This window comes from Podarcis muralis, chromosome 1, assembly GCF_964188315.1.
Source record: "Podarcis muralis chromosome 1, rPodMur119.hap1.1, whole genome shotgun sequence".
NCBI lineage: Eukaryota > Metazoa > Chordata > Lepidosauria > Squamata > Lacertidae > Podarcis > Podarcis muralis.
In genome coordinates this window covers 10931073-10958473 of record NC_135655.1, presented here as the reverse complement: position 1 = coordinate 10958473, position 27401 = coordinate 10931073, and the positions used below count along the sequence as shown (strand labels likewise).

Sequence of the window (27401 nt, the reverse complement as noted above, 5' to 3'; positions counted from 1 at the left end):
GCTGGGAGTTCCAAGTTCTTCCTGCCCGAGTTCCTTCTAATTCCTGGATCCAGAGGGCACTCAACAGGGTTCTGGATAAAGCCTTTTATTAATCTGCATTGGTATTGTTTGCAAAGTCATACTCATGGGCCTTTTCAGATTGAGTTTCAAAATATGACTCCTGGCTGCAGGGCCGGTTTGAGGAGGCCCTAAGCTACTGAAGGTAATGGGGCCCTTAATATGTCCAGCTGTCCTTTGTCAACAACAAATTGTTGCTGTTTTTTGTGTTGAACATATGCTATATGGTAATTTATGGACCTAAAGCCTCTAGTCCAATCCCCTGCAATACAGGAATCTCAGCTGAAGCATCCATAACAGATGGCCATCCAACCTCTGCTTGAAAACCTCCAAGGAAGGAGAGCCCACAACCTCTCATGGGAGTCTGCTCCACGGCTGAGCAGCTCTTACTGTCAGAAAGTTTTTCCGGATGTTAGTCGGAATCTCCTTTGTGGATCGAGGGCCCGACCCCCGCTATGTGAAATAAACACACAAGGACACGTGATGTAAGGTTAATGGGCAAGAAAAGGCCACAACTTTATTGATTACAGCAGTGAAAAGGTATTCGCTTAGGCATTGGATGACCATAGGAGGTGGGTTTATTCAACAGTAGGTGGAGCCTGTTGATGCCAATCCAACTATAGGCTCACCCCTGATGTCACCGAGGGTCGTGCCATGGCCTCCCGCCAAGCAGGCATCGGACGGAATACACGACCGCCAGATTCCTTTAACGGAATAACCCACGGTAGATAGCATAGGCGATGGCCACACCTAGCCCTTGACACACATGAATCCAATGCCTAACCTACCCACCAATACCACAAAAGTTGTGGTGATTGCTACGAGGTAGGCGAAAAAACCAAAAAGCCTAATGCCAAATGGAAAAATTCCTACCAGGCCCCCCAGACAACCGGGGCGACCAACCTAAGGTCCATAGCAAGGCCAAAAACCTAGACCCTGAGCTAAATGGGAGTGGAGGGTGGGTGACTCGCTGCAGGACGACGACGACTGAGGAGGAGGCGGAGCTGGCACCACAGCATTAAGCTGCTAAACACACCCCCCGGAGACACCTGGTTGGCTGCCTCCGGTGGGCGTGGGCGCCAGCCAGGTGAGGAGGGGCGGGGGCTAAGGCCCCCAGCCAGGAGGCGGAGCTCAGGCTCCCGCCCACAACCACTCCCCTCTCTTCCAGGGAGGAGAGTCTTTCTTGCAACTTGAAGCCATTGGTTCGAGTCCTACCCTCCAGAGCAGGAGAAAACAAGCAGCAACTAGGGTGCATTGCAAAAGGGAACCTAACTTGAATCCACGGAGTGACAAGGATGCATAACTTTGGAGACAATTGCAACAAAAGATGGAGTGCAACTCCTTGCAATGTACAAACGTGTGTGACATGCTGGGTTCAAACAACTCCCCCCCCCCCCGCACTTTCTGCTAAAGCCTCAGCGCCTAGGACTTGCCGATCGAAAGGTCAGCGGTTCGAATCCCCGCGGCGGGGTGCGCTCCCGTTGCTCGGTCCCAGCGCCTGCCAACCTAGCAGTTCGAAAGCACCCCCGGGTGCAAGTAGATAAATAGGGACCGCTTACTAGCAGGAAGGTAAACAGCGTTCCGTGTGCTGTGCTGGCTCGCCAGATGCAGCTTGTCACGCTGGCCACGTGACCCGGAAGTGTCTGCGTACAGCGCTGGCCCCCGGCCTATAGAGTGAGATGGGCGCACAACCCTAGAGTCTGTCAAGACTGGCCCGTATGGGCAGGGGTACCTTTACCTTTTATTCTTTTCTCTACAGCTTTACACCAGCTGTTGCAGAAAATTTTGGGGTTGACTTTTGCAGCCCAACTCCTCAAAGGACTCTTGAGTTCCTTAAGTTCACGATCAGTCAGAGAAGAATGGTTGAAGGCAGGAACCAGTAGAAGGAAAGCAAGGAAGACCTTTATTTTCCTGTTGCAACAGAGTCCTAGGCTTAGCCAGAGACCACCCCAAAAGCATCATACATGTGTCACAGAAAGACAACAGAATTTGAGTATGGCTTGTCTCCTGTCTGTCGAGATAATGCTTGCTGAAGGAACCTGGCTAGTTCCTTGGAGTCGGTGAATTCCTTAATTCTTGAATCCAGGTCACAGACCTGCCCTATTCATATACAAAATATGCCCTTGAGACAGGATTTGAAGGATTTGTAAATGAAAGAACTACAGGGAAAGGTTTCTCCAAGATATTCCTTCTGCAGAGGAACTATTTTGAGTCATTAGGAGAGCCAAGGTTGCATTTGGGATTGTTCTGTGTGCTTCAGTTAAGTATAACTTTCTCAGGGAATGTTTCCTTAATTCTGAAGGCTGAAGGATTGGTTTTTTTGTGGTGTGTGTGTGTGTCCACTTTGTGGGTGCACCCTAACATTTTATAACACCTAAAAATGGAATGAGAAGCAGAGGTTATTGCATACACAGGGGTCAGCAACCTTTTTCAGCCGTGGGCCGGTCCACCGTCCCTCAGACCATCTGGTGGGCCAGACTATATTTTGGAAAAAAATATGAACAAATTCCTATGCCTCACAAAGAACCCAGAGATGCATTTTAAATAAAAGGTCACATTCTACTCATGCAAAAACACGTTGATTCCTGGACTATCCATGGGCTGGATTGAGAAGGCGATTGGGCCTCATCCGGCCCCTGGGCCTTAGGTTGCCCACCCCTGGCATACAGGGAAGTCCTGCTTGTTTTGTTGGCTTAGCTGCCCCGGATGCTTGAAGCTCCCAGCGAGTTCCTTTCATGACAAGTAATTTAGCACCTCCATTCATGATGACTGCTTTGGCTGTACATCTTTACTGAGAGCTTGCATTGTTTTCCTGAATTGCTAAGTGCAAGTATTTGGAAATAAGTGCCCCTGAAATTAGCAGTGCTTGTTTCCACAGAAGGGAGTTTGTTGAGGCTAGAGCATTCTATAGCTCCTGCCACACAAACTGACTTCATTCCTTGCCTGCAGTGTTGTGCAAAACACAAGATAATTAGGAATGTGCACCTTTGCTGTTATCACCTTTGAACTCGAAGCGTTTTTGGGATTGTTTTGGTGCCTTTCAAAATATGGTGTGAGCAGGAGCCAAGTTGGGTAAGGGAACTCTAACCCATTCTGAGGTCTTTCTACTAATGTAGAGTTTGTTTTTAGTTACAGGTAGGTAGCCGTGTTGGTCTGCCATAGTTGAAACAAAACAAAAAAAAAAATTCCTTCCAGTAGCACCTTAGAGACCAACTGAGTTAGTTATTGGTATGAGCTTTCGTGTGCATGCACACTTCTTCAGGTACACTGAAACAGAAGTCACCAGATCCTTATATATATAGTGAGAGGGTGGGGAGGGGTATTACTCAGAAGGGTGGTGGGAATGGGTGATAGGCTGATAGGTGTGGTAAACCTGTTGACGACTGTTAATGACTGCAGTTGGTCTACAGGAAAAAGCAAGGGGTGAGATGGCTAAAAATAGCTTCATCATGTATAATGAGATAAGGATCCAATGTCTCTATTCAGACCAGGTTTCTCCATGGTTTTAAGTTAAGTAATAAGTTGCAATTCAGCAACTTCTCTTTCCAGTCTATTTCTGAAATTCTTTTGTAATAAGACAGCTACTTTGAGATCTTGTACAGAACGTCCTAGGAAATTGAAGTGTTCTCCTACTAGTTTCTCTGTCTTGTGATTCCTGATATCAGATTTATGCCCATTTATCCTTTGGCGTAGGGTTTGGCCTGTTGGTCCAATATAGAGAACTGAAGGGCACTGTTGACATTTGATGGCATACACAATGTTAGAAGATGAGAAATTAAATAGTCCTGAGATGGTATGTTTGATGTTGTTGGGGCCAGTAATGGTGTTGTCCAGCTGTATGTGGCAGCAAAGTGGCTGGGGAAACTCAGCCAGATGGGCAGGGTATAAATAAATTATTATTATTATTATTATTATTATTATTATTATTATTGTTATTGTTATTATTGTTATTATTATTATTATTATTATTGGAGTTTGACTGATGCACATAAATGCCGATCACCCATAGCTATAAGAAGAAAAGAGGCTCACCAGTGGACCATTGTCCTTGGCCAGAGCTAGGCTCTCTCCCACCTGGCTAAGAGCCAACTCAGCATCCCAGGACTAAGGTGTACAATTCTTTTGGTCCCGTTGGTTTTCACTAGACGGACAGAACCTAGCAGTAGATCCATGTCTATTTTGGCTCATGTCACCAGCCGGAATCAGGAACAGGTCAGCAATAAAAAATATTGGTGTCAGTGAAGTTAATGCTTTCTTCAAAGAGATCAACCCTCCCCCCCAAGTTCTTTCCCAAAGGGGGGTTCCTTACCTGGTGCCTCCCCCCCCACACTCCTCTGTATCCAGCCATTCCATGACAGCTTATTAGTAGAAACAACTTGCTCATCCCCTTTTATATTTTCTGCCAACACAATCTCTGCTACAAACGTGAGTCAACAGTACCAGCTGCTGAGACTAACAACATCAGGATAGCTAACAGTTCTTACAATTGTGGGTTTGTGTGCAGAGGAGTGACATTAAATTAGTGTACTATTTTAGTATTGGCCCAAGTGGAAAGAACAGTAAGCTCAGCTTGGCAACCGAACTTGAATCCACAGAGTTGAAGCGATGTCTATTGCTTTACAGAGGGCAGGAGGGCAGATCTCTTTGAATGTATGTTGTGGATGTGGCTTACAGGACCGAGGCCGTTTAGGGCTTTAAAGGTCAGCACCAACACTTTGAATTGTGCTCTGAAACGTACTGGGAGCCAATGCAGATCTCTCAGGACCGGTGTTATATGGTTCCAGCGGCTGCTCCCAGTCACCAGTCTAGCTACAACATTCTGGACTAACTGCAGTTTTCAGGTCACCTTCAAAGGTAGCCCCACGCAGAGCACATTGCAGTAGTCCAAGGGGGAGATAACCAGCGCATGCACCACTCTGGCAAGATAGTCCATGGGCAGATAGGGTCTCAGCCTGTGTACCAGGTGGAGCTGGTAGACAGCTGCCCTGGACACAGAATTAACCTGCGCCTCCATGGACAGCTGTGAGTTCATTCTTAATGGATAGGAGTGTTTTCCTTCACCTCTTCCCATTCTTCTGAGGGTACTCATCTTTTCTGGTGGGCGCTGTTTGATCTTTTGTGAATGAACCACTGAACTGCAGGTGGCAGCTACCCAAGGAACTACCCGATCTTCCCCCATATGGACTGGCCATTGGATCATCTTAGACAGAAAGGAACATCAATGGGCTGCCTTTTCCAGTTGAGCTTCTGGTGTGTCCCTGTGGCCTTTGGCTATTCTTCCGTCCTGCCTTGCTCCTCAGTCCTGACTAATGGCTCGCCCCAATGGCTCTTGGGTCCTGCCTTGAACCAGACGGCTGTCTACCATGCCCCGCCCTCTCCCAATCCTAGCTGTGTTCCAGGAAACTAGATTTATAAAACATCAAGACAAACAAACTCAGGACTGCTGCACACAGCCGCAGAATTTTAATGAGGGGGTTGGGGAAAAAGAAATATACACAGAAAATATAATTTGGATCCAGGTAAAACCGTTTCCGATCTCTCACTACCAACTTCACCTTAAATGTGACAAATCTTGTGAAGTTAGGGCGTGAGCCCCATGGGCACAAGATGAGTCCTGGATTCATCAGGCACAGCAACCAGTTTGTAAGCAACGGCTTAATCAAATGGCCCCAGGAAACATGAAGGAAACAGTCCATTCCTCACCACCACAGCAACTGCTATCCAGTGATATACTGTCTTGGAACATGGAGGCTCAATGTATTGACGATGGCTTATGTACCATTAAAGCTGTGCACACGTAGAGGGTTCACCTAATGGTCAATTCTTGGTTCCCCTTTCCCTCTTTAGTTCTCCCTCTCCTTTCCAGAAACCGGCGTCAAATTTGCATCACCTTCAAGTGATTTTAATTCCCAGCTGAAGCAGCTTTGCAATGCAGTGTGCACGTTCTGGCAACCAGCATGGCCCTATGGTGTTATCTCTGCACATGCTTTTTGCTGCACAGGAATAGGGATTGATTGTGCCCTTTGATTATTAAAAATTATTTTAAAAAAACACCCACGTATCTTTCTTTTGGCTTACTGTAAATTATTCAAAAAAGATTAACACATAAACATCTTTTGATTAAAAAGCCGCAAGTTTACACCATTGATTCATATACAAGTGAGATAATCAACACTAATTATGGTCAGCACTTTTTAAATATAAAACTATGAACAATATAAGTCACCTACATGCAGCATTTTCATTTCTTTTTATTTAAAATAAAAGTACAAAAGAAGACATGAGACAAATCTGCAGTTCTAAGTACATACAGTGGTACCTCGGTTTAAGAACAGTCCTGTTTAAGAACGATATCGTTTACGAACTCCGCAAAACCGGAAGTTGTGTCCCGGTTTGCGAACTTTACCTTGGTCTAAGAACGGAATCCGAGGTACCACTGTACTAAAATCTTTGTCGTGGAAACTTATATACAGTGGTACCTCGGTTTACAAACTTAATCCGTTCCGGAAGTCCCTTCTTAAACCGAACCTGTTCTTAAACCGAGGCGAGCTTTCCCTAATGAGGCCTCCTGCAGCCGGTGCCCTTCCACTGTTCGGATTCCATTCTTAGACCGAGATAAAGTTCTCAGACCAAGACACTATTTCCGGTTTTGCAGAGTTCGTAAACCAAATCGCTCTTAAACCAGACTGTTCTTAAACCGAGGTAACCACTGTATCTATCAATCTGTCTATGTATCTATATGTATTTGTTAACTGGAGAGAGAGGGTTGCTAAAATACTAAAGTATAACAAGTATTTTATATATATTTATATAAAATCAAACCTTTCTTTTCACTACAATATCGAAGTATGGAAATAGATTTCTTTGCATGCAAAGCACGAGCTGAAAAATGGGTTCTCTCCGTCACACTAAAAGCTATTCTCTACAGCATTCGTCGTTAGCTAAAAATCACATTATTTCAATGCAAACATGACATCATCTTGAAAATTCGTCTTCAGAAGACATTCTGGCATGGAGGCCACCAGCCGATTGATCACACATTGTGCAAAAGTATACAGTATGTTGCTTACAGTTCAAAAATATATAGAAAAAAGTATTTTCCTGTACAAAACCGGGTTAACACCTGTCTCTGCCCCCGCCCCCTGCTTTCCAACCCATCCCAAATATTGAAATTGCTAGAGGATCTACTTCTTCAGTTGTGAAATCTGACGCATTCACGGTGTGAAGTCCTCAGAATGGCAATAGCAGCATGAGAAGAAGAGCCTGCTGAGGAGGTTCATTTTGGTTGAGGTGCAAAAAAGCTCTTGGGACGCTTCAAAAGGGAGGAGGCCCATTGACAAATCGCAGCATGGGGTGGAAAGACCGGGCAAAGTTGTTGCGGTGTGCGCAGCTGTAATCTTCCTCCGAGAAAGGGGGCAGGGTAGCCAAAAGCAGGAGGAGAAGGAAGAGCAACTGAAGAGGGAACGCCATTCGCAGTACACGGGACAGGAAGCCACGGGTCTTGGGAGCAGCTGGGCTGGCGCTCTCCTCGTCATCCCCTCTGCAAATATGGAAGAGAATTTATACATGAAGCTGCATTCCGCTGAGTCAGACTTCATCTAGCCCAGGGTTTCCCAAACTTAGGTCTCTGGCTGTTTTTGGACTACATCTCCCATCATCCACGAAGACTGGTCCTGCTAGCTATGCATGATGGGAGTTGTAGTCCAACAACAGCCAGTTTGGGAAACGCTACTGTAGGGCGTCGCGATCAGCAGCTACTCAGGGCGGCTTGCAACATATATAAAAACACAACACATTGAAAGGCTTCTCTATATCCTCTACTCAGACTGGCAGCAGCTTTCTGCAGAGCTGGTTTGAGGGCCACAAACCTTGTCCCTCCCTTCCGAGGCCTTCTACTCGGAGACACTAGAAGGAATTTGATGTGCTATTCCAATCGTTCCATCATTGCAAGCATCTCACCTTGGCAGATGGAATGATTCCATGCTCTCTTCTCTCAGTGTGTCGTTCTGGGGGTTCTCCTGACGCCCCACATGCCTTTTTTTGGGGGGGGGGAATCTGTTGCACAAGTGGAAGTCGTTGTGCAGAGTTTCCGCTGATGGGCCTCAGCTGAATCCCAGCCACTGTTGTGCACCTAGCTGCATCTGGCAGACCTCTGGGTTTTAGCAGGTCTCACAAGCCAAATGTTTGCCCACCTCTGAGTTAGGTAAAGGTAAAGGGACCAGTGACCGTTAGGTCCAGTCCTGGCCAACTCTGGGGTTGCAGCGCTTATCTCGCTTTATTGGCCGAGGGAGCCAGCGTACAGCTTCCGGGTCATGTGGCCAGCAGGACTAAGCCGCTTCTGGCGAACCAGAGCAGCGCACGGAAACGCCGTTTACCTTCCCGCCGGAGCGGTACCTATTTATCTACTTGCACTTTGACGTGCTTTTGAACTGCTAGGTTGGCAGGAGCAGGGACCGAGCAACGGGAGCTCACCCCGTCGCGGGGATTCGAACCACCAAGCTTCTGATTGGCAAGTCCTAGGCTCTGTGGTTTAACCCACAGCGCCACCCACGTCCCTCTGAGTTAGCATTGTACAAATTATGGACATTCAAGTGCTGGTTGTGTGAATGCAATTAATGCACCTGTTTTTGTTTTTAAAGAGTGTGGGCAAAAATCTCCCATTCAAAGGTGTTTGCATTTCCAGGAAAGTTGCGGGTAGTGGCTCCCTATGCAATGCATACAGCATCTTTGAGGAGCCTTTTTTTTGTCTCTGCTCAGACTTTGGCAAAGAGGAAAAAGCGCTAAACTCCCCCTTCCTCCTTTCCATGGCCTTGATCCTGCTCAGATTTCCCTGTGGCTGCTATTTACATAATAAACAATGTGTGTGTTAATTAACATGTGATTATGAGCGCATCTAGCTTGGCCCTGCGACTGCCTTCAAAATGCAACCTCCATTTTTAAATTAAAGAAAACGTTTTCCAAAACATCCTACCTAATATCAGCGCCGCTCTCAGTCTCCAAGGTCTTCCTTCCACCAGCCTGCTGAAAATGGAGATATTACTGTGTTATTTAGTCGTACTTTACTCAAGAAACGCAAGCGCAAAGAAGCAAATCCCAAGCGACCCAGTTACAGAGCTCAAAACGCTTCTGTGCCGCGGGAACATCACAAGAAACGTGGGTTTGACGAGTGGACGTTGCTCCATTAGGATGAATGGGGTAGCACCCCACTAAATGCAGTCTTCTCTCAGACATCCCCCCTCCAGCAGTCTACTTAACAACCAGTCCAGAGGGTGGCACTGCCAGTTAGCTTCCTCCTCCTTCGGGTTAGTGCCCCTCTTGTGGAACTCAGCCTGGAGAAGGATGGGGACAAAACCAAACAGGACTGCAGCCACCGTAAAGCTGTGCCCCAGTAAAGCTGTGCACCGTAAAGCTGTGCCCCATAACTACGCCTGAACCCCCATTGGAATGGGTTGAGGCACAGTTGTACCTTGGCTTTCACACAGCTTAGTTCTCGAATGTTTTGGCTCCTGAACGATGCAAACCCAGAAGTGACTGTTCCGGTTTGTGAACTATTTTTGGAAGCTGAACATCCGACGGGGCTTCGGCAGCTTCGGATTGGCTACAGGAGCTTCCTGCAGCCAATCGGAAGCCGCGCTTTGGTTTCCGAACGTTTTGGAAGTCGAACGGAATTCCGGAATGGATTCTGTTCGACTTCCAAGTTATGACTGTATTGGCATGGGACAAGGGAAGAGCTTGTACCCTGGCCTTAAAGAAGCATTTCAAACCAGGCTTCCACAACCGAGTGTCCTCTTGACCTACTGGACTACAACTCCCATCACCCCCAGCCGGCATGGTCAGGGAGGAGGGGAACTGCAGTCCAAGATGTTCTGGAGGGCATCAGGTTGGGGAAAGGTACTGAACAGAAACCATGTATCCTTTAGCATGGCCACGAATTACAGTTGAGTTGCTGGACTGTCCTGACCAAACCGGGCGAGTCAGCTGTTCGTGTTAACTTGCAATAAAGCATTTCCAGATGGAAACAAGACGAGGAGAAGGTACTAACAGACTGGAGAAAAACCAGAGGTTTGGAAAAGAATTGCCAAGCAGCTTGCCTTGTTTTTATATGTGCAAGGTTTCTCTGATCGCTGAGGACAGCCTCCCGAGTCCAGTTCGTCCACATCCTGCAGAAATGCACTTGTGTCCTAGAAGGAGGAAAATGGAAGATAACTTTACGTTCTCCAGAGTAAGGAAAGCTTTATCTCCCAGGAGTTATGCACCCCCCCCTTGGGAGATACAGAACTGCATCACCCTGGACTCAAGGGCATCTCACCTGCTTTCCATGCGAGACCTTTAAATCACTTGAGACTCTTTCCAGAAGCTGCTTCAGTTTCTTCCCAATAACGTGGACCTTCTCGTGAGCTTCAACATAATCTCCTCCACCAGATTTGACGAGCAAGTGAGTGGAAATCTCCTGCAGGGTGTTGACTTGCGGCTGCTGTTCCAGAAGCTCTTTCTCCAGTTGCTGCAACAGAGAAATGGAAGGAAATATTGACGCATGTATGACTCTGCCTTACATAGAATCAAGCGGACCACTTCATCAGTCCAGCCCAGTGTTGCCTACTCTGATTGGGCAGCGGAGCTCCAAAATCTCTGTCTGACAGCCCTGAGATCCTTCAAAATGGAGATGGCAGGAACTTTACCTGGGAGCTTCTGCATATGAAGCACATGCTCTGCTACTGAATTGTTGGGCAACGGCTAATATGTAAGTTTGTTTCCAGGCGCAATTCACTGGGCTCACATCAGTGCCTAAAGCCCCAAAACAACTTAGGCCCCCAAATATTTGAAAGACTGCCTCCCTACTTCAAGACCCTCTAGGGCAGCCTTTCTCAACCTGCGGGTCCCCAGATGTTGTTGGACTACAACTCCCATCACCCCTAGCTAGCAAGGCCAGAGCTCAGGGATGATGGGAGTTGTAGTCCAACAACATCTGGGGACCCACAGGTTGAGAACCGCTGCTCTAGGGTGTTAAGAGAGGGTCAACACTCTCAAAAGTTTGATCACTGGGGCCCCAGGAGAGGGCATTCTCTATAGCAGTCCTTAAGTTATAGAATCACACAATCACAGAGTTCCCTACACTCATGTGCATTTGACACCCTCACTACGCAGTTTCCTTAGCATGCTGAAAACATATGAGTGGCAGATATTTTAGGACCCAACCTATTCTCTTCTTGCCTGTTGTCATATTTTAAATTGATTCTAGTATTGTCTCCAACCCCATCATTCAGCCTGGACAATGAGGTCCAGCTCCGAGGTCCTTCTGGCAATTCCCTCCCTGCGAGAAGCGAGGTTACAGGGAACCAGGCAGAGGGCCTTCTCGGTAGTGGCACCCGCCCTGTGGAATGCCCTCCTGTCGGATGTCAAGGAAATAAACAACTATCTGACTTTTAGAAGACATCTGAAGGCAGCCCTGTTTAGGGAAGTTTTTAATGTTTGGTGTTTTATTGTGCTTTTAATTCAGTTGGGAGCCACCCAGAGTGGCTGGGGAAACCCAGCCAGATGGGCGGGGCATGTATGTTTTAATAATAATAATAATAATAATAATAATAATAATAATAATAATAATTGCCGTAACCTGCCCCGGGATCTTATGTTGGAGGGTGAGTAATAAATCAAAATACCACTCCTACAACGACTATCACTAACCACGACAAGATAGGGCACAGGGAGGAACTGAAAAGCAGATTATTGGCATCCCACCATCAAACCAAATGCAGCGAACTAACATTGTACTTAATGGGAGCAATTCAACTGGCGAGTCAATCATTTCTGTATGGATGCACCAAAAAGTGTTGTTGTTTTTTAAACCCACCATTAATTCTCTTCGGCTCTCCTGAATTGCGTGAGGATCAGCATTCAGATCCTTGATCTGTGCTTGATGCCTCCGAACCTCTGCAACAGCCAACCACAGCAGCAGGTTATGGTTTTGCTTATGGAAATCCTGCAGAGAAGAAACATCCATTATTAGGAGAGGCAGGGAGGGGCAGCCTCGTCAGATCACGTCTGCTGACAAAGGCTGGTTTCAGACTATTTTGCAGGCAGGATTCGACTGCATGCCAGCAAACTCAGGTTGCGTACTTGGAGAGGGTTTGATGATCTTGTGAAACAGCAATCTTTTGCGATAAGGAAAGGAAATGGACCAGAAAGCATAGGGTAAGAATTGCTTGAATGAACGCTCCACAGCCCAGGTCTATCTCTTTGGAAACTTTGCACAAACAAATCAGGCTGAATGCTCAGTAAGTAGGCTGTGCAGAAGGGACCCAAATAATACAGGGCCTTTCCAACTTGGGTTGAAAAATAGTAATAATGTGTAGCACTTACATTGTGCTTTCTTGAATGCTCAGCTTTCCCTGCATATAGTCTCTCATGAATACTTAAAGGCAGGCCAGTATTATCAGTTCCATATTGACTAAGCATAGGTGGAGGACTGAGGTGGCTTGGCCAAGGCCACCTGTTCATGGCAGAAGAATATTTCCTGGTTTGCAATTTAGACTATTAGCCACAATGCTTCACGAGCTGTTCCAGGCAAAGGAGGCCAGAAGTGCAGGGAGGCAGGCTTGCATCCTTCAGCTACGTGCCGAAAGGAAAATCACAAAACTCGAAGATCTTGCCTCACTTACGTAAGAATGCTGTGCAACTCCGGAGTGTTCTGCAAATGGCATTTTAAAGTAGTTTCTTAAATCTGCCCAGGTTGACTTAAAAACATCCTGTATACCTGAAGGAGCATCTCCACCCCCATCGTTCAGCCCAGACACTGAGATCCAGTGCCGAGGGTCTTTTGGCGGTTCCCTCATTGTGAGAAGTGAGGTTACAGGGAACCAGACAGAGGGCCTTCTCGGTAGTGGCGCCCGCCCTGTGGAACACCCTCCCTTCAGATGTGAAGGAAATAAGTACCTATCCTATTTTTAAAAGACATCTGAAGGCAGCCCTGTTCAGGGAAGTTTTTAATATTTAACGCTGTATTGTTTTTAATACTTGATTGGGAGCCGCCCAGAGAGGCTGGGGAAACTCAGCCAGATGGGCGGGGTATAAATAATAAATTATTATTATTACAATATTATTATAAAAAAGGCTGCTGGATCAGGCCAGCGTCTAGCCCAGCTTCCTGTTCTCACAGTGGCCAAGCAAATACCTATAGGAAGCCACCAAACAAAAACTGAGAGCAACTGCAACCTCCCTGCCTGTGATTCCAAGAAACTGGGACTCAGAGATATACAGCCTCACAACAGTGGCAGCAGAACAGGGACACCAGGATTAGTAGCCATGGATAAAGTACTTTCCATTGCCCATCCAGAATCTTCTAATGTTCGTTTTCATTGGTTATCCCCGAGTTCCGGTGTTTTGAGAGATGGAGGAAAACCTTCTCCCTACCCACTTCTTATAAATAAGAAAGCAATGGGCTGCACTGACCTGACAGCCCACCAGGGCTTCCTGCAAACTCTTCCTCCACTCTCCCATCAAATGAATGGCCTCCTCCCAGCGCATGTTGACTTGCCGAAGCCTGTTCTGGAGCTCTTTGGATCCAGCGCTGTCTCCTTGCCTGAAGTCCTTGCTGGTCAGGTTGGCAGAAAGCACAAGTGCCTTGTAGTTATCAAAGGCTTTGAGCATATCCTGGCGGGGAAGAAGCGGGTTAGGATTCTGCATTCCAAAATAACTTGGGTTTTTCAGCAGCGGCACAACAAAACAACCGGTTTACCAGTGAGATTGCCTTGCTTCTTTGTATGCCTACTCGACTGCTCCCATCTACAAAACTGGTGCTGTGGCAAGTGCCACATAATACTTGTAAGAAATGGATCTTTTACACTTTGGAACTCCTGCCTGCTGACAAAAATTTTTTGTTTAGGCAAGCCGATCCAGATATGTAAAAACGCTGACTTTTTTTCATCTGCTCTTTAGCTTATTGTTGATTGCAATTATTTTGGAAGGCTTGTTTTTAACTGTTGCCCACTGACAATTTTTCATAGCTTTATTCTTTTTTTGTAAACCTCTTTGAGTCCCCCCCCCCCCCCCCCCCCCGCTTCTGAGAAGTGTTTCAGTCTGTGCTTTTGCATTTTAATCTGTAAGCTGCCTTGAGTCCTGGTCCGGGGTGGAATAGAAATAAATATATATAAAAAAAATCATAAAACCAACAAGGCTGTTCAAAACCTTCACTTGGGGGATAATCCTATGAAGGCTCTATGAGTGCATTCCAACAATTAGTTCATGACCACAAGTCCATGATTGATGTGAATTACAACCTGCTGAACTTTGTAACTAAGAAGTAGTAGCTGATTGTGCTGTGTTTGTACTTACTGTTGTTTATATCTATATATCTCATGTTTTGGATTTTTTTTGGGGGGGGGGGATTTTCCATTGAGATGCAGGTGTACGAAGGCAACAAATAAATTGAATTAAGAGTAGAAGTAGCAGTGATCATGAAGATCATGCCTGGCCCCACTTATCTCAGAACTAGAATCAAGCAAACTTCAAGGTCTATCACCAGCCATTGGACACAGGAGTCAAATGGCAGAAGCTCTAGCTGTAACTGCCTTCTGCAGATCAGATTCTGGCTATCTTACCTGTGTGGTCTTTCTTAAGAGATTGTCCCCTGCCATAAAGAGAGTGCAGCCCTGGAAGACCTTCCTTGATCCAGCAAGGCACTTCTTACTTTGGCTACAGGGATTATTTACCAGGACAAATGGTGAACTCACTTTCTGCTTCTTGACTCTTTGATGGATGGCCGTGATGCTGGTGGGCGGTTCTGCCTCCTGCAACATTTCAAGCTCCTTCTCTGTTTTATCCAGCCAAGCGTTGATATTCGTGAGGTCAGAATTCAGCTGCTCCCGCTGCTGCCGACTCTGCTTCATTCTCAGCTTGTTGCTTAAGTCTTGGGCTTGAATCAGCTCCCATCTCTCGAGGCCTCCTGTGGTTTGTTGCAAAATTATTCATTTTTTTATTTTATTAAAAAAGCTTTGAAGCTTGACTCAGAGGAAAGTATTATTTTAGGCACTCGCTGGGTCCCCTGAGGAAACAGATCTTCTACCCCAGCCTAGCTACGAGATCCAACATTAAGACTATGTGAATTTTTGGGTAGCCTTTTAGGGCTTCTATCCCTTCACAATAGCGTAGCATTGATACCTTTTAAAGACACAATCGATAGCAGCCTTCACCAACCCCCAGATATTTTGGACTACCACCCCATGTAGTATTTTCTGCCATTTCTCTTTTTTAATGATTCCATCTGCTGCTTCTGCCTTTTACTTTCATGTGGCTGTTTGTTTGTTTTTTCACTATTTTTCATTTTTACATTAGCTGCCTTTGGGCGTTTTGCCTTTAAATGCAAAGGGGGAACATAAATATTTCAACAGATAAAATAACTGCACCTGCTCACATTCATTTATTTTTATCTTTGACTCCCTCTCCGCTTCCTTCATTTAGAAATTTTAAGTTTGTTGGAGCAGGGATCTCTTGTTCATTGGCTTTCATTCCTCTGTAGGGCACCATCTACACTGACGTTATAAATGCATAGGGAAGAATGAAATCCTATTTCTCACACACTCTGCACAGAAGCCTCTACATCAGGCTTCCTCAGCCTCGGCCCTCCAGTTGTTTTGAGACTACAATTCCCATCATCCCTGACCACTGGTCCTGCTAGCTAAAGATCATGGGAGTTGTAGTCCAAAAACATCTGGAGGGCTGAGGTTGAGGAAGACTGCTCTACATAAACAAAATTTATTACACACATAGTAAAGGTAACGGTCCCAGCGCCTGCCAATCTAGCAGTTTGAAAGCACTCCCGGGTGCAAGTAGATAAATAGGGACCGCTTACAAGCGGGAAGGTAAACGGCGTTTCCGTGTGCGGCTCTGGCTCGCCAGAGCAGTGATGTCACGCTGGCCACGTGACCCGGAAGTGTCTCCGGACAGCGCTGGCCCCCGGCCTCTTGAGTGAGATGGGCGCACAACCCTAGAGTCTGTCAAGACTGGCCCGTACGGGCAGGGGTACCTTTACCTTTACCTTTAAAGGTAAAGGTAAAGGGACCCCTGACCATTAGGTCCAGTTGTGACCGACTCTGGGGTTGCAGCGCTCACCATCTCGCTTTATTGGCCAAGGGAGCCGGCGTACAGCTTCCGAGTCATGTGGCCAGCATGACTAAGCCGCTTCTGGCGAACCAGAGCAGCACACAGAAACGCCATTTACCTTCCCGCTGGAGCGGTATCTATTTATCTACTTGCACTTTGACGCGCTTTCCAACTGCTAGGTTGGCAGAAGCAGGGACTGAGCAATGGAAGCTCACCCCGTCGCGGGGATTCAAACCGCCAACCTTCTGATCGGCAAGTCCTAGGCTCTGTGCTTTAACCCACAGCGCCACCCGCGTCCCGATTACACACATACACACATGCATATCTGTATCCATTTTGATACAGATTTATCTCAAAAAATATTACAGCTAAAGTACCTGGTTGTTTTTCTATGGCTGCAACGCCATCAAGGCTCTGGCTAGATTGGGGTTCCTCGCTAGGCAACATCCCAGAGATCTCCTGCATGCTGTCCAGACTCCTGCTGCTTCGTTGTTTCACCTGGAATATAACAACATGGAAAGCAGGGAATGACACATGACGCCGGCCCATGTACACTGTGCCCAACGCACTGCTTGGGCACCCAGCAATGTCCTCAGCACACTGCTCAAAAGGTACTTTGCTGCCAGAGGTAACCATGAGACAATCCATTATCCTGGTCTTGTAAATCTTTGGAAATACTTCTGTCACACTATGCAGCACCGAAATGACCTTTGCTACTCCATCTATCAGAGACTTTAGCACTCCTTCATTCGCCTCCCATTATCACACCGTAATATTTTTTACCTTTGCTCAGAACTACGCCACCAACGTGCAATTAGCAATATCTGCAAATCCAGCCGATTTTTAAAAATGCTTAATGGATCTTTGTGAGGTAGAAGTTCAAGAACTCAGAGAAGCGAGGAATAAGGAATCAGAAAGTATCCTACAGTCTAAACAATGGAAACTTTCTTTTATATAGAATCTTTCCTCAAGATTCGAAATTGAGAGTGATCCAGCAAAAATTAATATTTTGAGTATAGGAAGGCACTGCATAATGAAGATAGATGTTAGAAGTGTAATGCCGAGGTCACCACATTGAGGCATATGATGTGGGCTTCTCCACTGACACAGCATTTTTGGTCTGAAGTTGTTATCCATATCAATTTTGTATTGCCCAAATCCAGATGTTCATATCATTTCAAATAATATTCCTGTAGTATGGGGATTAATGGCAAGACAACAAAAGTGGAATTTGCATGCCCTTATGTTTGCTAAGAGCCTGAATGGATAAATGCTCAACATCCATTATGATCTGAAGATCTACTGACGCTGAAAACATTTGAACATATTTCATATAGGCATCAATTTTGTGTTGATACCTTTTTGGACACCTGGAAGGCTAATATTAACTTATATGTTTCAGATGCATATACAGATGGCAAATGCTTATATAATGTGAAGTGATTGGGGTTTTCTTGGTTATAATTAGTGTTATTTGTATAGTAGTTCCTTTTATTTATTTTATTGCATTTGATTTCTTTCCTTTGCTAAATTTGCAAAAAAAATATGTTGTCATTTTTTAAAAAGTAAAATCATGCACCTCTTTCATTGCTTAAGCCATACAACGTCTCTCCCATCTGTCCAGTGCAAATTCCTCATTTTTTACTTCCAATGGTGACCAGCTCCAGCATGGCTTTTGGTCAGGGATGACAGTGGTCCAAGAACATAAGGTTTAACCTAATGGCCAATCCAGCCCTTTTATGCTTGTAATGTACACCTGCATTCAGTAGGACTTACATATCCTGGTTTGTAGGGAGTGCTTGTCTCTGGGCTGTTCAAAAGGACACTTGGAACCATCTCTCCCTGGCTGTATGGATGTTTTCGGCAAGCAGGGCTTTCCGGAGAGTGCCACGTGTGGGTCTCAGAAGCAGATTTTTCTGTAGTACGACATTGAAAAGGAAATCCGCAGGAAGTTAGATGCCCAAGTTTGGGGTGAGGGGTGGGGGATATGAATGAATTAAAAGCATTCTGCAGAATAGGGGGGACCAAGTTATGATGCGGGGGGGGGGGGGGCGGAAATATATGAAAGTTTTACCGTCTTTCCTTGCAAAGCATGCTTGTTTGCAAATGTATGTCGGCTGTGTTTCAGGGGCAATGAAATGAGGAGCCATGCAGTTATGGGTGGGCACGTCCCCTCACCCCACCTTCCTGAAAAGGCCTACAGACAGTTAACAACACCACCAAAAAGTGCAGGCGGGAAAGATGACTCTGGGAGGGACAGCTGGTCCCACATGAGAGAAGGATGGCGTGGCCCTTCTCAGGCAGCAAACTTTAGGGATGCTATTAAAGGTAAAGGGACCCCTGACCATTAGGTCCAGTCATGACCGACTCTGGGGTTGCAGTGCTCATTTCGCTTTATTGGCTGAGGGAGCCGGCGTACAGCTTCCGGGTCATGTGGCCAGCATGACTAAGCCGCTTCTGCCGAACCAGAGCAGCGCACGGAAACACCGTTTACCTTCCCGCCGGAGTGGTACCTATTTATCTACTTGCACTTTGACGTGCTTTCGAACTGCTAGGTTGGCAGGAGCAGGGACTGAGCAACGGGAGCTCACTCTGTCACGGGGAATCGAACCGCCGACCTTCTGATCAGCAAGTCCTAGGCTCTGTGGTTTAACCAACAGCGCCACCTGCATCCCACAGGGATGCTATTACAAGGCAGCAAATGGTGGGTCACTTAGGTTGCGTACGCATTGTCCCATTGGTAGCACACAAAAAACTGCAGGTTTCCCTCAATCTGGAATTGTGCCTGTTCATCCTCAAAACTGCTTCTTTTAATCTAGATCCTGCTTGTCTGCAAGGGTGGGTGTGGCTACTCGATATGCATTTGGAAAACCTCCTCTTGAGGTTATCCATGCCTTTCCCTCCCTGCACATGAATGAAGGAGGAAGCGGTGATTGCATTCCTGGCACACACCCACCTACAATGTCATTGGGCAGGTGTGGATAAAGCCCCGCCTACACCTGCTTTCGAATGGACACGGAATCCATCTGTCATGAGCTTTTGTTTTCAGAATGAAATCCAGTTTCTCAATAAGAGCTTTTCAGCTAGCACGGCTAGATTGTGTGTGGACTATATAGAAAAGGGCTCAGTTCCTCTTGATTTTAAAATAAAAAAGGTGTGCATGCAGCCTGTATCTATTGTGTTTCTGACCACTAAAGCAAGAATGGAAGCCACTTTGAACCTTCCACTCTCAAGCATCAAAATGACTTTGACCATCTCTGCTGGAAAACAGGACTCCTTGGTGAAGCATCTATGTCTGCAACACACAACGTGATAGTGCAGGTGAAACTAAAATTTTACTCTCAGTTTAAAGACTGTCTCAAGGCAAATCTTAAAAAATGTAGTATAAACACTGACAACTGGGAAACACTGGCCTGCGAGCGCTCCAGTTGGGGAACAGCCTTTACCAAAGACACTCGAACTCAGGACTCAAGGGAGAAATGTGCTAAGAGGAAGGCACGCTTGGCAAATCCACACCGTGATCAACTCCCGCCCAGAAACGAATGTCCCCACTGTGGAAGGACGTGTGGATCCAGAATTGGCTTCCACAGTCACTTGTGGACTCACTGTTAAAACCGTGTTTATGGAAGACAACCTTACTCGGCTACGAGTGATTGCCAAAGAAGCAGCAGATGAAACTAACATGGATTCTGGAGAGAATACCAAGTGCTCATTTTCAAAGCAAGCCGATCGCCCTGTTCAGCCCAATGCTGAATGGCAGAGGAGGCCTTAAAGCTAAGCTATGATGTCTTGAGAGCGATGTTTGCGAACCAGGAAGATTTTCTGTTGGGTTGTTTTTTTAACCTAGACTGCACCTGAAGGCTTATAGTCTCCAATGCAAATCGAAACCCAAATTTAACCATCTTTGTGCTGGAGTGGAGAACTAAGGGGGCGGGGAGCACAATCTTGACCATTCACTAATGATGACACATGTGCAAATGGTGCAGCATTAAACAAAAATGGGGAAAAAAGAGAGAGAATCCACCATGAACCAGCTGGAGCATGGTGTTGACACAAGCCAGGGAGCCAGACACTTGCATATGAGAGAGGTGTAAGGAGCATAGCGTGCGCCACAGGGAGACTGTCATGTTGAGACACATGCAGCAGCAGTGCCTACCAGAAACTGCTTTCAATGATTTTGTGGTCATTTTAAGAAAGGCCTCGGCATTTTCAGGGATTTCTACATCTGAAAAAAGAACAACATCACCAATTGCCTCGCCGGACAAAAGAGGCTGTGAGCGCACACCCCCACAACTACCCACCCCACAGGACAGAAACATAAGAGAAGTTCCCGATAGATCCAGTCAAAAGTTTGCATAGCCTGGAATTGCATTTGCAACAGCTGGAAAGACTCTGGCAAGTTCATAAGGAGAGGACAGTGGTACCTCGGGATGTGAATGGGATCCGTTCCAGAGCCCTGTTCGCATCCCGAACGGAATGCAAGACGCGACAGCACATCTGCACATGCATGGGTCGCATTTCACCACTTCCGCACATGCTCGTGACGTCATTTTGAGCATCTGCGCATGTGGCAAAACCCGGAAGTAACACGCTCTGTTACTTCCGGGTTGCCACGGAGCGCAACTCGAACGCACTCATCTCGACGCACATTCAACCCGAGGTATGACTGTATTAAGGCAACAGCCCCCCACCTGCTGCTAAGCTCCACCCCCCACCAAAGTACCTGATATTTAGTGGTATACTGTTTTTTAATACTGAGATTTTCCTGTAGTTATTGTGGCTCAGCAGATCTCCCTATATCATTCTGCTTAGCAGCTGACTTTCCCTAGCAGCTGGGATGGGGCAGAGCAGGGAAAACCAGCCAGTAAGAAGAGAGGTGATGAGAGGTAGGTGGGAACAGCCAGCCATTGGCTCCTCCTTCACTGTGCAGGTGATTTGTGTCCCCCTCAAACTTCTGCTGCCATTACACAGGGGCGGGGGGGGGAGGTCTTCAGAAAACCAGGCTATGATGGGAGACAGCCACAAGACTGCCCTGATCCCCCAGAAGTCCAGCTCCAGAACTATGGGGCAGAGCTCACATGGTGATATATGTACAAAGCTATTCAAAGTACAGTCATACGTCAGGTTACAGACACTTCAGGTTGCGTTTATTCAGGTTACAGACGCTCTAAAACCCAGAAGTACCGGAACTGGTTACTTCTGGGTTTCGGAGGTCGTGCATGCACAAAAGCGCTAAGTTGCGCTTTGAGCATGCGCAGAATCGCAACCTGTGCTTGCGCAGACGCGCCACTGCGGGTTGCGAACGCTGTGGGTTGCGAATGTGGATCCCGCACGGATCACATTTGCAACCCGAGAGTCCACTGTATATGGTGTGGGGTTTTTTTTGCCACAGCTTCCTGCATTCCTAGCTGCATGCAAAGAGCCCTGCTGTAAGTAGCACAGAACATTAGGTTCTGCACCATGTTAGCCTGCTGGAATAGCTCAGTTGGTAAAAGAAGAGACTCAGGGTTGTGGGTTTGAGCCCCATGTTGGGTGAAAGATTTCTGCATTGTAGGGGGTTGGACTAGATGACCCTTGTGGTCCCTTCCAGCTCTACAATTCTATGATATGAGGAGGGGTCTTGCTTCTGAATGCTCCCTTCCTGCATAACAAGCTCCCTGCATTAGGTCAGCCAGCACATCAAAGAGGGTAATGCTAAGCCTTTCGCCCCAATGTACTAGTTTTCTACGTGAAGGTTTTGGTTTTTAGCAAAATAGCTCAGACTGTTTCTCCATGTAGTCCAGAATGGTCTACTCTGACTGGCAGTGACTCTCGGGGTCTCAAGCAACAAGCCTCTTAACTGGCGGCTGAATCTGGGACCCTCGCCAAGCAAAGTATGTGCTGTACAGCTGAACTATGGCTACTCTATAAATATATACATCGTATTGGCTTGAATATAAGTCTAACCCCCCCCCCCCAATTCTGACCATGAAAAGTTAAAGCGCAGCTTAAATTCACAACCTTACAAAAATTGGCTTTTACGATACCGCTGCTGAAACAGACATATGGTAAAACGGAATGGGTGTGAGTGCCTGTGGAATTTTAAGGGAGCTGCTTATATTTAGGTATTCTCTCCCCCCTCCCCCCCGAATTTTAAAGGTGAGGCTTATATTCGGGTGCAGCTTATATTTGGGCCAATACGGTAATACTCATCCTGCACCTACCCTAGAGTGAAGGGGCACAGGCCAGAATTCTCCCACCTGTACACGAAGGGCATCAATGAATCTTGCAAGAGATGGGAAAAGCTCTTGTGCAGACATGCCTTTGAATGGTTGCACTGCTAGCAGTTCAATACTTAAAAAGCTGGGCCACGGGGTTTTTGCATGGGTGCCAAGGTTACATTTCCTTGCTCAAATGGGAAGAATTGATAGGACGGACTCACCTGACAGATCACTGTAATACTGTTCTTCTTCCTCGTCTTGGGGACCGGAGTCTCCGACGTCCCCGGTGTGATCCCACTCCAACGGGATGGAGTCCACGCTGACGGGAGTCTCGCAGCCCGACCTCTCGTGACCCACTGCAGGGGGCACGAGGTGGCAGAGGGACTGCTGGGGCGGCAGCACTTCCTGCATGCCCTTTGGGCACCAGGGGTCGCTCTGCATCCCCCTTGCATCTTCCATGTCAGCCTCGCTTTCAGAGGTCTCCTTTTCATCTTCCAGTCCCTAAAATGCAAGAGCTATCACTGAGCAAAATTATTGACACGACTTCCGACTAATATCAGCGTATTCTGCCTCAAATACACTTGCCTTACTTACAAGAACATTGGAATTTGCCTTATACCAAGCCAGACCTTTGCTCTACCTAGCTCAGTATTGTCAGGCCTTTGGTCTCCCTAGCTCAGTTTTGTCTACACGGGCTGGCAGCAGCTCTCCAGGGTTTCAGGCAGGGGCATCTGCCTGCAGATGCTGGGGACCAAACCTGGAACCTTCTGCATTCAAAGCAGATGCTCTACCAATGAGCTTTGCCCTCCCCCCCCACTTTATTAACCCCCAATTTTAAACTGAAGGTTTTTAAAAAAATATTCTTTCTGAACTGGAGATGCTGGGGATTGAACCTAGGACCTCCTGAGGTATGGGTCCCCCATGGGTGCCCACCTGATCTATAGCATGATTCATCGCTCTGGCCTCCTTTGTGCCAGGTAATCTTCTTATACCTCTGCCTCAGGTGTGCTTGAAGCATCTACTCATTCATCATAATCATAATCATAATAATAATAATAATAATAATAATAATAATAATAATAATAATAATAATAATTTATATCCCGCCCTCCCCAGCCGAAGCCGGGCTCAGAGCGGCTAACAGCAGTAAATGATATAGCATTCTAAAATCATTTCATTATAAAATTAATTCAAATCAAACCAATGGCAACCATTGGGACAGAGCTCCGCGAAGATTGCCGAAGGAGGGGGTCAGACTGTGCCTTGGCCAAAGGCCTGGTGGAACAGCTCTGTCTTGCAGGCCCTGCGGAAAGATGTCAAGTCCCACAGGGCCCTAGTCTCTTGTGACAGAGCATTTCACCAGATCGGAGCCACAGCCGAAAAAGCCCTGGCTCTGGTTGAGGCCAGCCTAACCTCCCTGTGGCCTGGGACCTCCAAGATGTTTTTGTTTGAAGACCGTAAGGTCCTCCATGGGACATACCAGGGGAGGCGGTCCCGTAGGTATGAGGGTCCTAGGCCGTATAGGGCTTTAAAGGTTAAAACCAGCACCTTAAACCTGACCCTGTACTCCACTGGGAGCTAGTGCAGCTGGTACAGCACTGGGTGAATGTGATCCCGTGGCGAGGACCCCGTAAGGAGTCTTGCCGCGGCATTCTGCACCTGCAGAATCTGGAGCAGAAAGTATTCAAAGTGGGAAGGACCAGAACATAAGAGTCTCATGCAGGCACACAAGGAAGATGCGTGGTCCGACGAATCAAAGAATTATAGAATCATAGAACTGTAGAGTTGGAAAGGACCCTGTGGGTCATCTAGTCCAAGGACCCTGACATTCTGCACACAAGTATTATTAGTTTATGTTACGCAATGCATTTATTTTAGGGGAAGAAGGCTGGAGCTCAGTGGTAGAGCAACTCCCTTGCAATGTAGCAGGTCCCAGCTTCCATCTCCAGCCCTCTCAGCTAAGGCTGGGAATCTCTCCTGAATGAAACCCTGGAAGGCCAGGCTAGGCAGAACTGACCTAGATGGAACAATGTCCTGGCTTGGCAGTTTCCTATGCGCCTCTTCCATCATGGAAGTCAAGACAGTCTAGATGGAGCTTCCAGCTGGTCTTGCATCAAGGCAGAGACTTTAGCAGGACCTGCTTAGCTTCAGCAGGGTGGCTGTACAATGTCCCCTCAGACTATGGCCTGGGAGCATGGTTAAAGCTTTTTGGTATAGGAGTGAGTATGCCTTTCTTTGTAACTCAGAAAACAAAGTGCTTCCTTAAGGCCTTTTGGGACCCCAGAGGCTTTTGGCAATACAGTGGTACCTCTGGTTACGTACTTAATTCATTCCGGAGAACTGTTGTTAACCTGAAACTGTTCTAAACCTGAAGCACCACTTTAGCCAATGGGGCCTCCCACTGCCTCTGCACGATTTCTGTTCTCATCCTGAAGCAAAGTTCTTAACCCGAGGTACTATTTCTGGGTTAGCGGAGTCTGTAACCTGAAGCGCCTGTAACCTGAAGCGTCTGTAACCCGAGGTACCACTGTGGGTCTATTCCACCTCTTGCATGCAAGTAAATGGAAAGGGAAAGGGACCCCTGACCATTAGGTCCAGTCGTGACCGACTCTGGGGCTGTGGCGCTCATCTCACTTTATTGGCCGAGGGAGCCGGCGTACAGCTTCCGGGTCATGTGGCCAGCATGACTAAGCTGCTTCTGGCGAACCAGAGCAGCACATGGAAATGCCGTTTGCCTTCCCGCCAGAGCGGTACCTATTTATCTACTTGCACTTTGACGTGCTTTCGAACTGCTAGGTTAGCAGGAGCAGGGACTGAGCAATGGGAGCTTACCCCATTGCGGGGATTCGAACCGCCGACCTTCTGATCAGGAAGTCCTAGGCTCTGTGGTTTAATCCACAGCGCCACCCAATGCAATCTTGATAGCTCTTACCGGGGGCCAGGATGCCAGTCTATGCTGGAATCGGGAGACACGGCCAAACACGTCCTGGTAGTATCTGTGGACTTCTTGCAGCTCCTCTTCAATCACAACAGCATCCGAAGGCTCGCTTTTCTGAATCAGGTGCTTCCCGGACATAGTAAGCTCATGGATCTTGTCGGTGTTTAGCAATATTTCCTGCTGGAAACACTGTTTGGAAGACAGGCAAGGATGTTTCCTAAATACAGCATTGCTCATCAGGTTAATTCCCCTTTTGGATAGGGAATGTTTCACCCTGAGGCCTGGATTCTTAAGCCAGTTCCTCAGTCAGTGTGTTTTGGGGGGCACGGGAATGGGATGCTGTGCTGCTAGACATCTTGATAACAGTCTTGTGGGTACCAACACAACCCAAAAAACGGAGGAGGGGAGAGATAGTACATTTTGCCAGTGAGAACCATGACACACACACACAAAAACACTCTATACAGTGGTTGCTGGAACCTCCCACAAGTTGGGACTGAGAAGAATGGTTGGTCCCCATTGGAGATGAGAGACATCCAAGTTCAGAGGATAAGTACTCCAATAAATAAATAAACAAAGGTAGCTTTGTTTCCACTCCTTCTTTTGGGATGGCAGGAAGCTTAAGGGGCTTGCAGCAAATTTCCCAGGGATATACTGTATATCCAAACAGGAGACAGGCAGATGTTATAGGACTGAGGGGCGGTGTGGAACTCAGCTCATTTCTCACTATGCTTTTTTCAAAAAAGAAAAACAATACCCACATTTAGCTGCCGCATCTTCTCGTCCAAGTTGCTCTCTGAGAAGTGTTCCACGTTGGTCAGCTGAAGGTCCATTTCGGTCAGCCACACCAGGATGCTGTCCTTGGTCCCCACAAACTCCTCCCATTGATTGGTAAAGTGCTAAAGGAAATAAGGGAAAGCAAATACGTCGACGCGACAGTTGGCACATAGCAAAACTGCTGCTTGTTTGCCGGAAGGAGGCGTACAAGGCGCCACCCAACCGCCTTAGGGACTCCACTCCAGATTTGTGTAGGGTTTACTTCCTTTAGCCATTTCTTCTCCTAAAGATGACCTGCAAGGCAGCGGGTGTGGACTGCTCCTCAGGGTTTACTCCCAAAGCCTTTCTGAGTACAGCCGAAAGACAGAGGAGATTTAAGATAGAGTTTTCCTTCTCCTAGATAGGACACCCTTCCCAGGTTGAGAAGTCCCACCTGCCCCTCACTGCCCTCTACCACACGTACAGAAATTGCTTTCTTGACTGTTGGACGCACTATTGGTCTCACCCGCTCAACCCACATCGAGGGTTTGAGACCCACCGGCTACCCTCACCTGAAACCTGACAGCCGTGGCATAGGCGGCCTGTGGTTACCTTGAGTCTCCTGAGAATTGCCGTCACGCGTTTCTGGAGGTTATCCCAGTCTTGGTTGCCCTTGTGGACCATCTGCTTCAGCTTGCTGGCTGAATCAGTGCGATTCTCCCGGGCCAACCGCCGGTACTGTTTATTGATCAGCTCCAGCTGTGTCAGTCGCTCGTGGATTTGTCGCTGAAATGCCTGAGGTGGAAAAAGCAGCCCTTTGTTTTCTTACGAGCAGCCTCATACCTGGCATCGCTCAGGAAGAAACAAATTCTAGGGAAAAAACCACAACAGAAAGCAGGGCTTTTACCTCAAATTTCTTCAAGTCCTCCTTGGCATTGGTGTACGAAACCTCCGAAGAGTTTGGATACGCTGCTGTCCTCTCGGCTGTCTTCAGCCAGTCCTCAAAGCGAGAGTAGTCCTCCAGGAACTTTTGCCAGAGTTGCCATGTTTCCTCAATCCTAAAGGGGAAACAAGCAGCAACAGCAGCATTTTTTCCCAGTGTACTTCATGTGGAAAAACCACCAGCCTTCTGGAACCTTCTGGAACACAGCCTGCCCAATTCCCCTTCCCCTCACAGCTCACCCAAACCACCTGCCTCTGGCAACTGGTGAGGTGGCATGGGTGAAGCTCTGGTGGTCTTCTGTGTTCCCAACACCACAGGCCACCGTCACTTAGCAAGAGGGAGAGGGGTGAGAAACAGGGAGTGTGGTGCACAGTGGCAGAGTCATTTCACCATTCTAGCTGCCAGCCAAGCT

At 47.2% G+C, this 27401-nt stretch overlaps 1 protein-coding gene across 6 annotated transcripts in view; it reads right to left on the bottom strand.

Moving 5' to 3' along the window:
• Window positions 1-5491: 5491 nt before the first annotated feature.
• Window positions 5492-27401, bottom strand: part of SYNE2 (spectrin repeat containing nuclear envelope protein 2) — a 259349-nt gene continuing 237439 nt past the window's right edge. For 4 of the 6 annotated variants that reach the window (XM_077923084.1, XM_077923110.1, XM_077923091.1 and 1 more), the window contains exons 99-113: window positions 26954-27104; window positions 26659-26841; window positions 26052-26189; window positions 25285-25479; window positions 22574-22853; window positions 20309-20377; window positions 17929-18068; window positions 16530-16650; window positions 14784-14995; window positions 13504-13704; window positions 11906-12034; window positions 10367-10558; window positions 10149-10238; window positions 9029-9078; window positions 5492-7597 (exon numbers count right to left, since the gene is read on the bottom strand). In XM_077923084.1, coding sequence (XP_077779210.1) covers window positions 7372-7597; window positions 9029-9078; window positions 10149-10238; window positions 10367-10558; window positions 11906-12034; window positions 13504-13704; window positions 14784-14995; window positions 16530-16650; window positions 17929-18068; window positions 20309-20377; window positions 22574-22853; window positions 25285-25479; window positions 26052-26189; window positions 26659-26841; window positions 26954-27104 — 2377 coding nt within the window. In that variant the 3' untranslated portion in view covers window positions 5492-7371. The remainder of the gene's footprint in view (window positions 7598-9028; window positions 9079-10148; window positions 10239-10366; window positions 10559-11905; window positions 12035-13503; window positions 13705-14783; window positions 14996-16529; window positions 16651-17928; window positions 18069-20308; window positions 20378-22573; window positions 22854-25284; window positions 25480-26051; window positions 26190-26658; window positions 26842-26953; window positions 27105-27401) is intronic. The other 2 variants (XM_077923093.1, XM_028742808.2) reach the window with 2 other exon arrangements.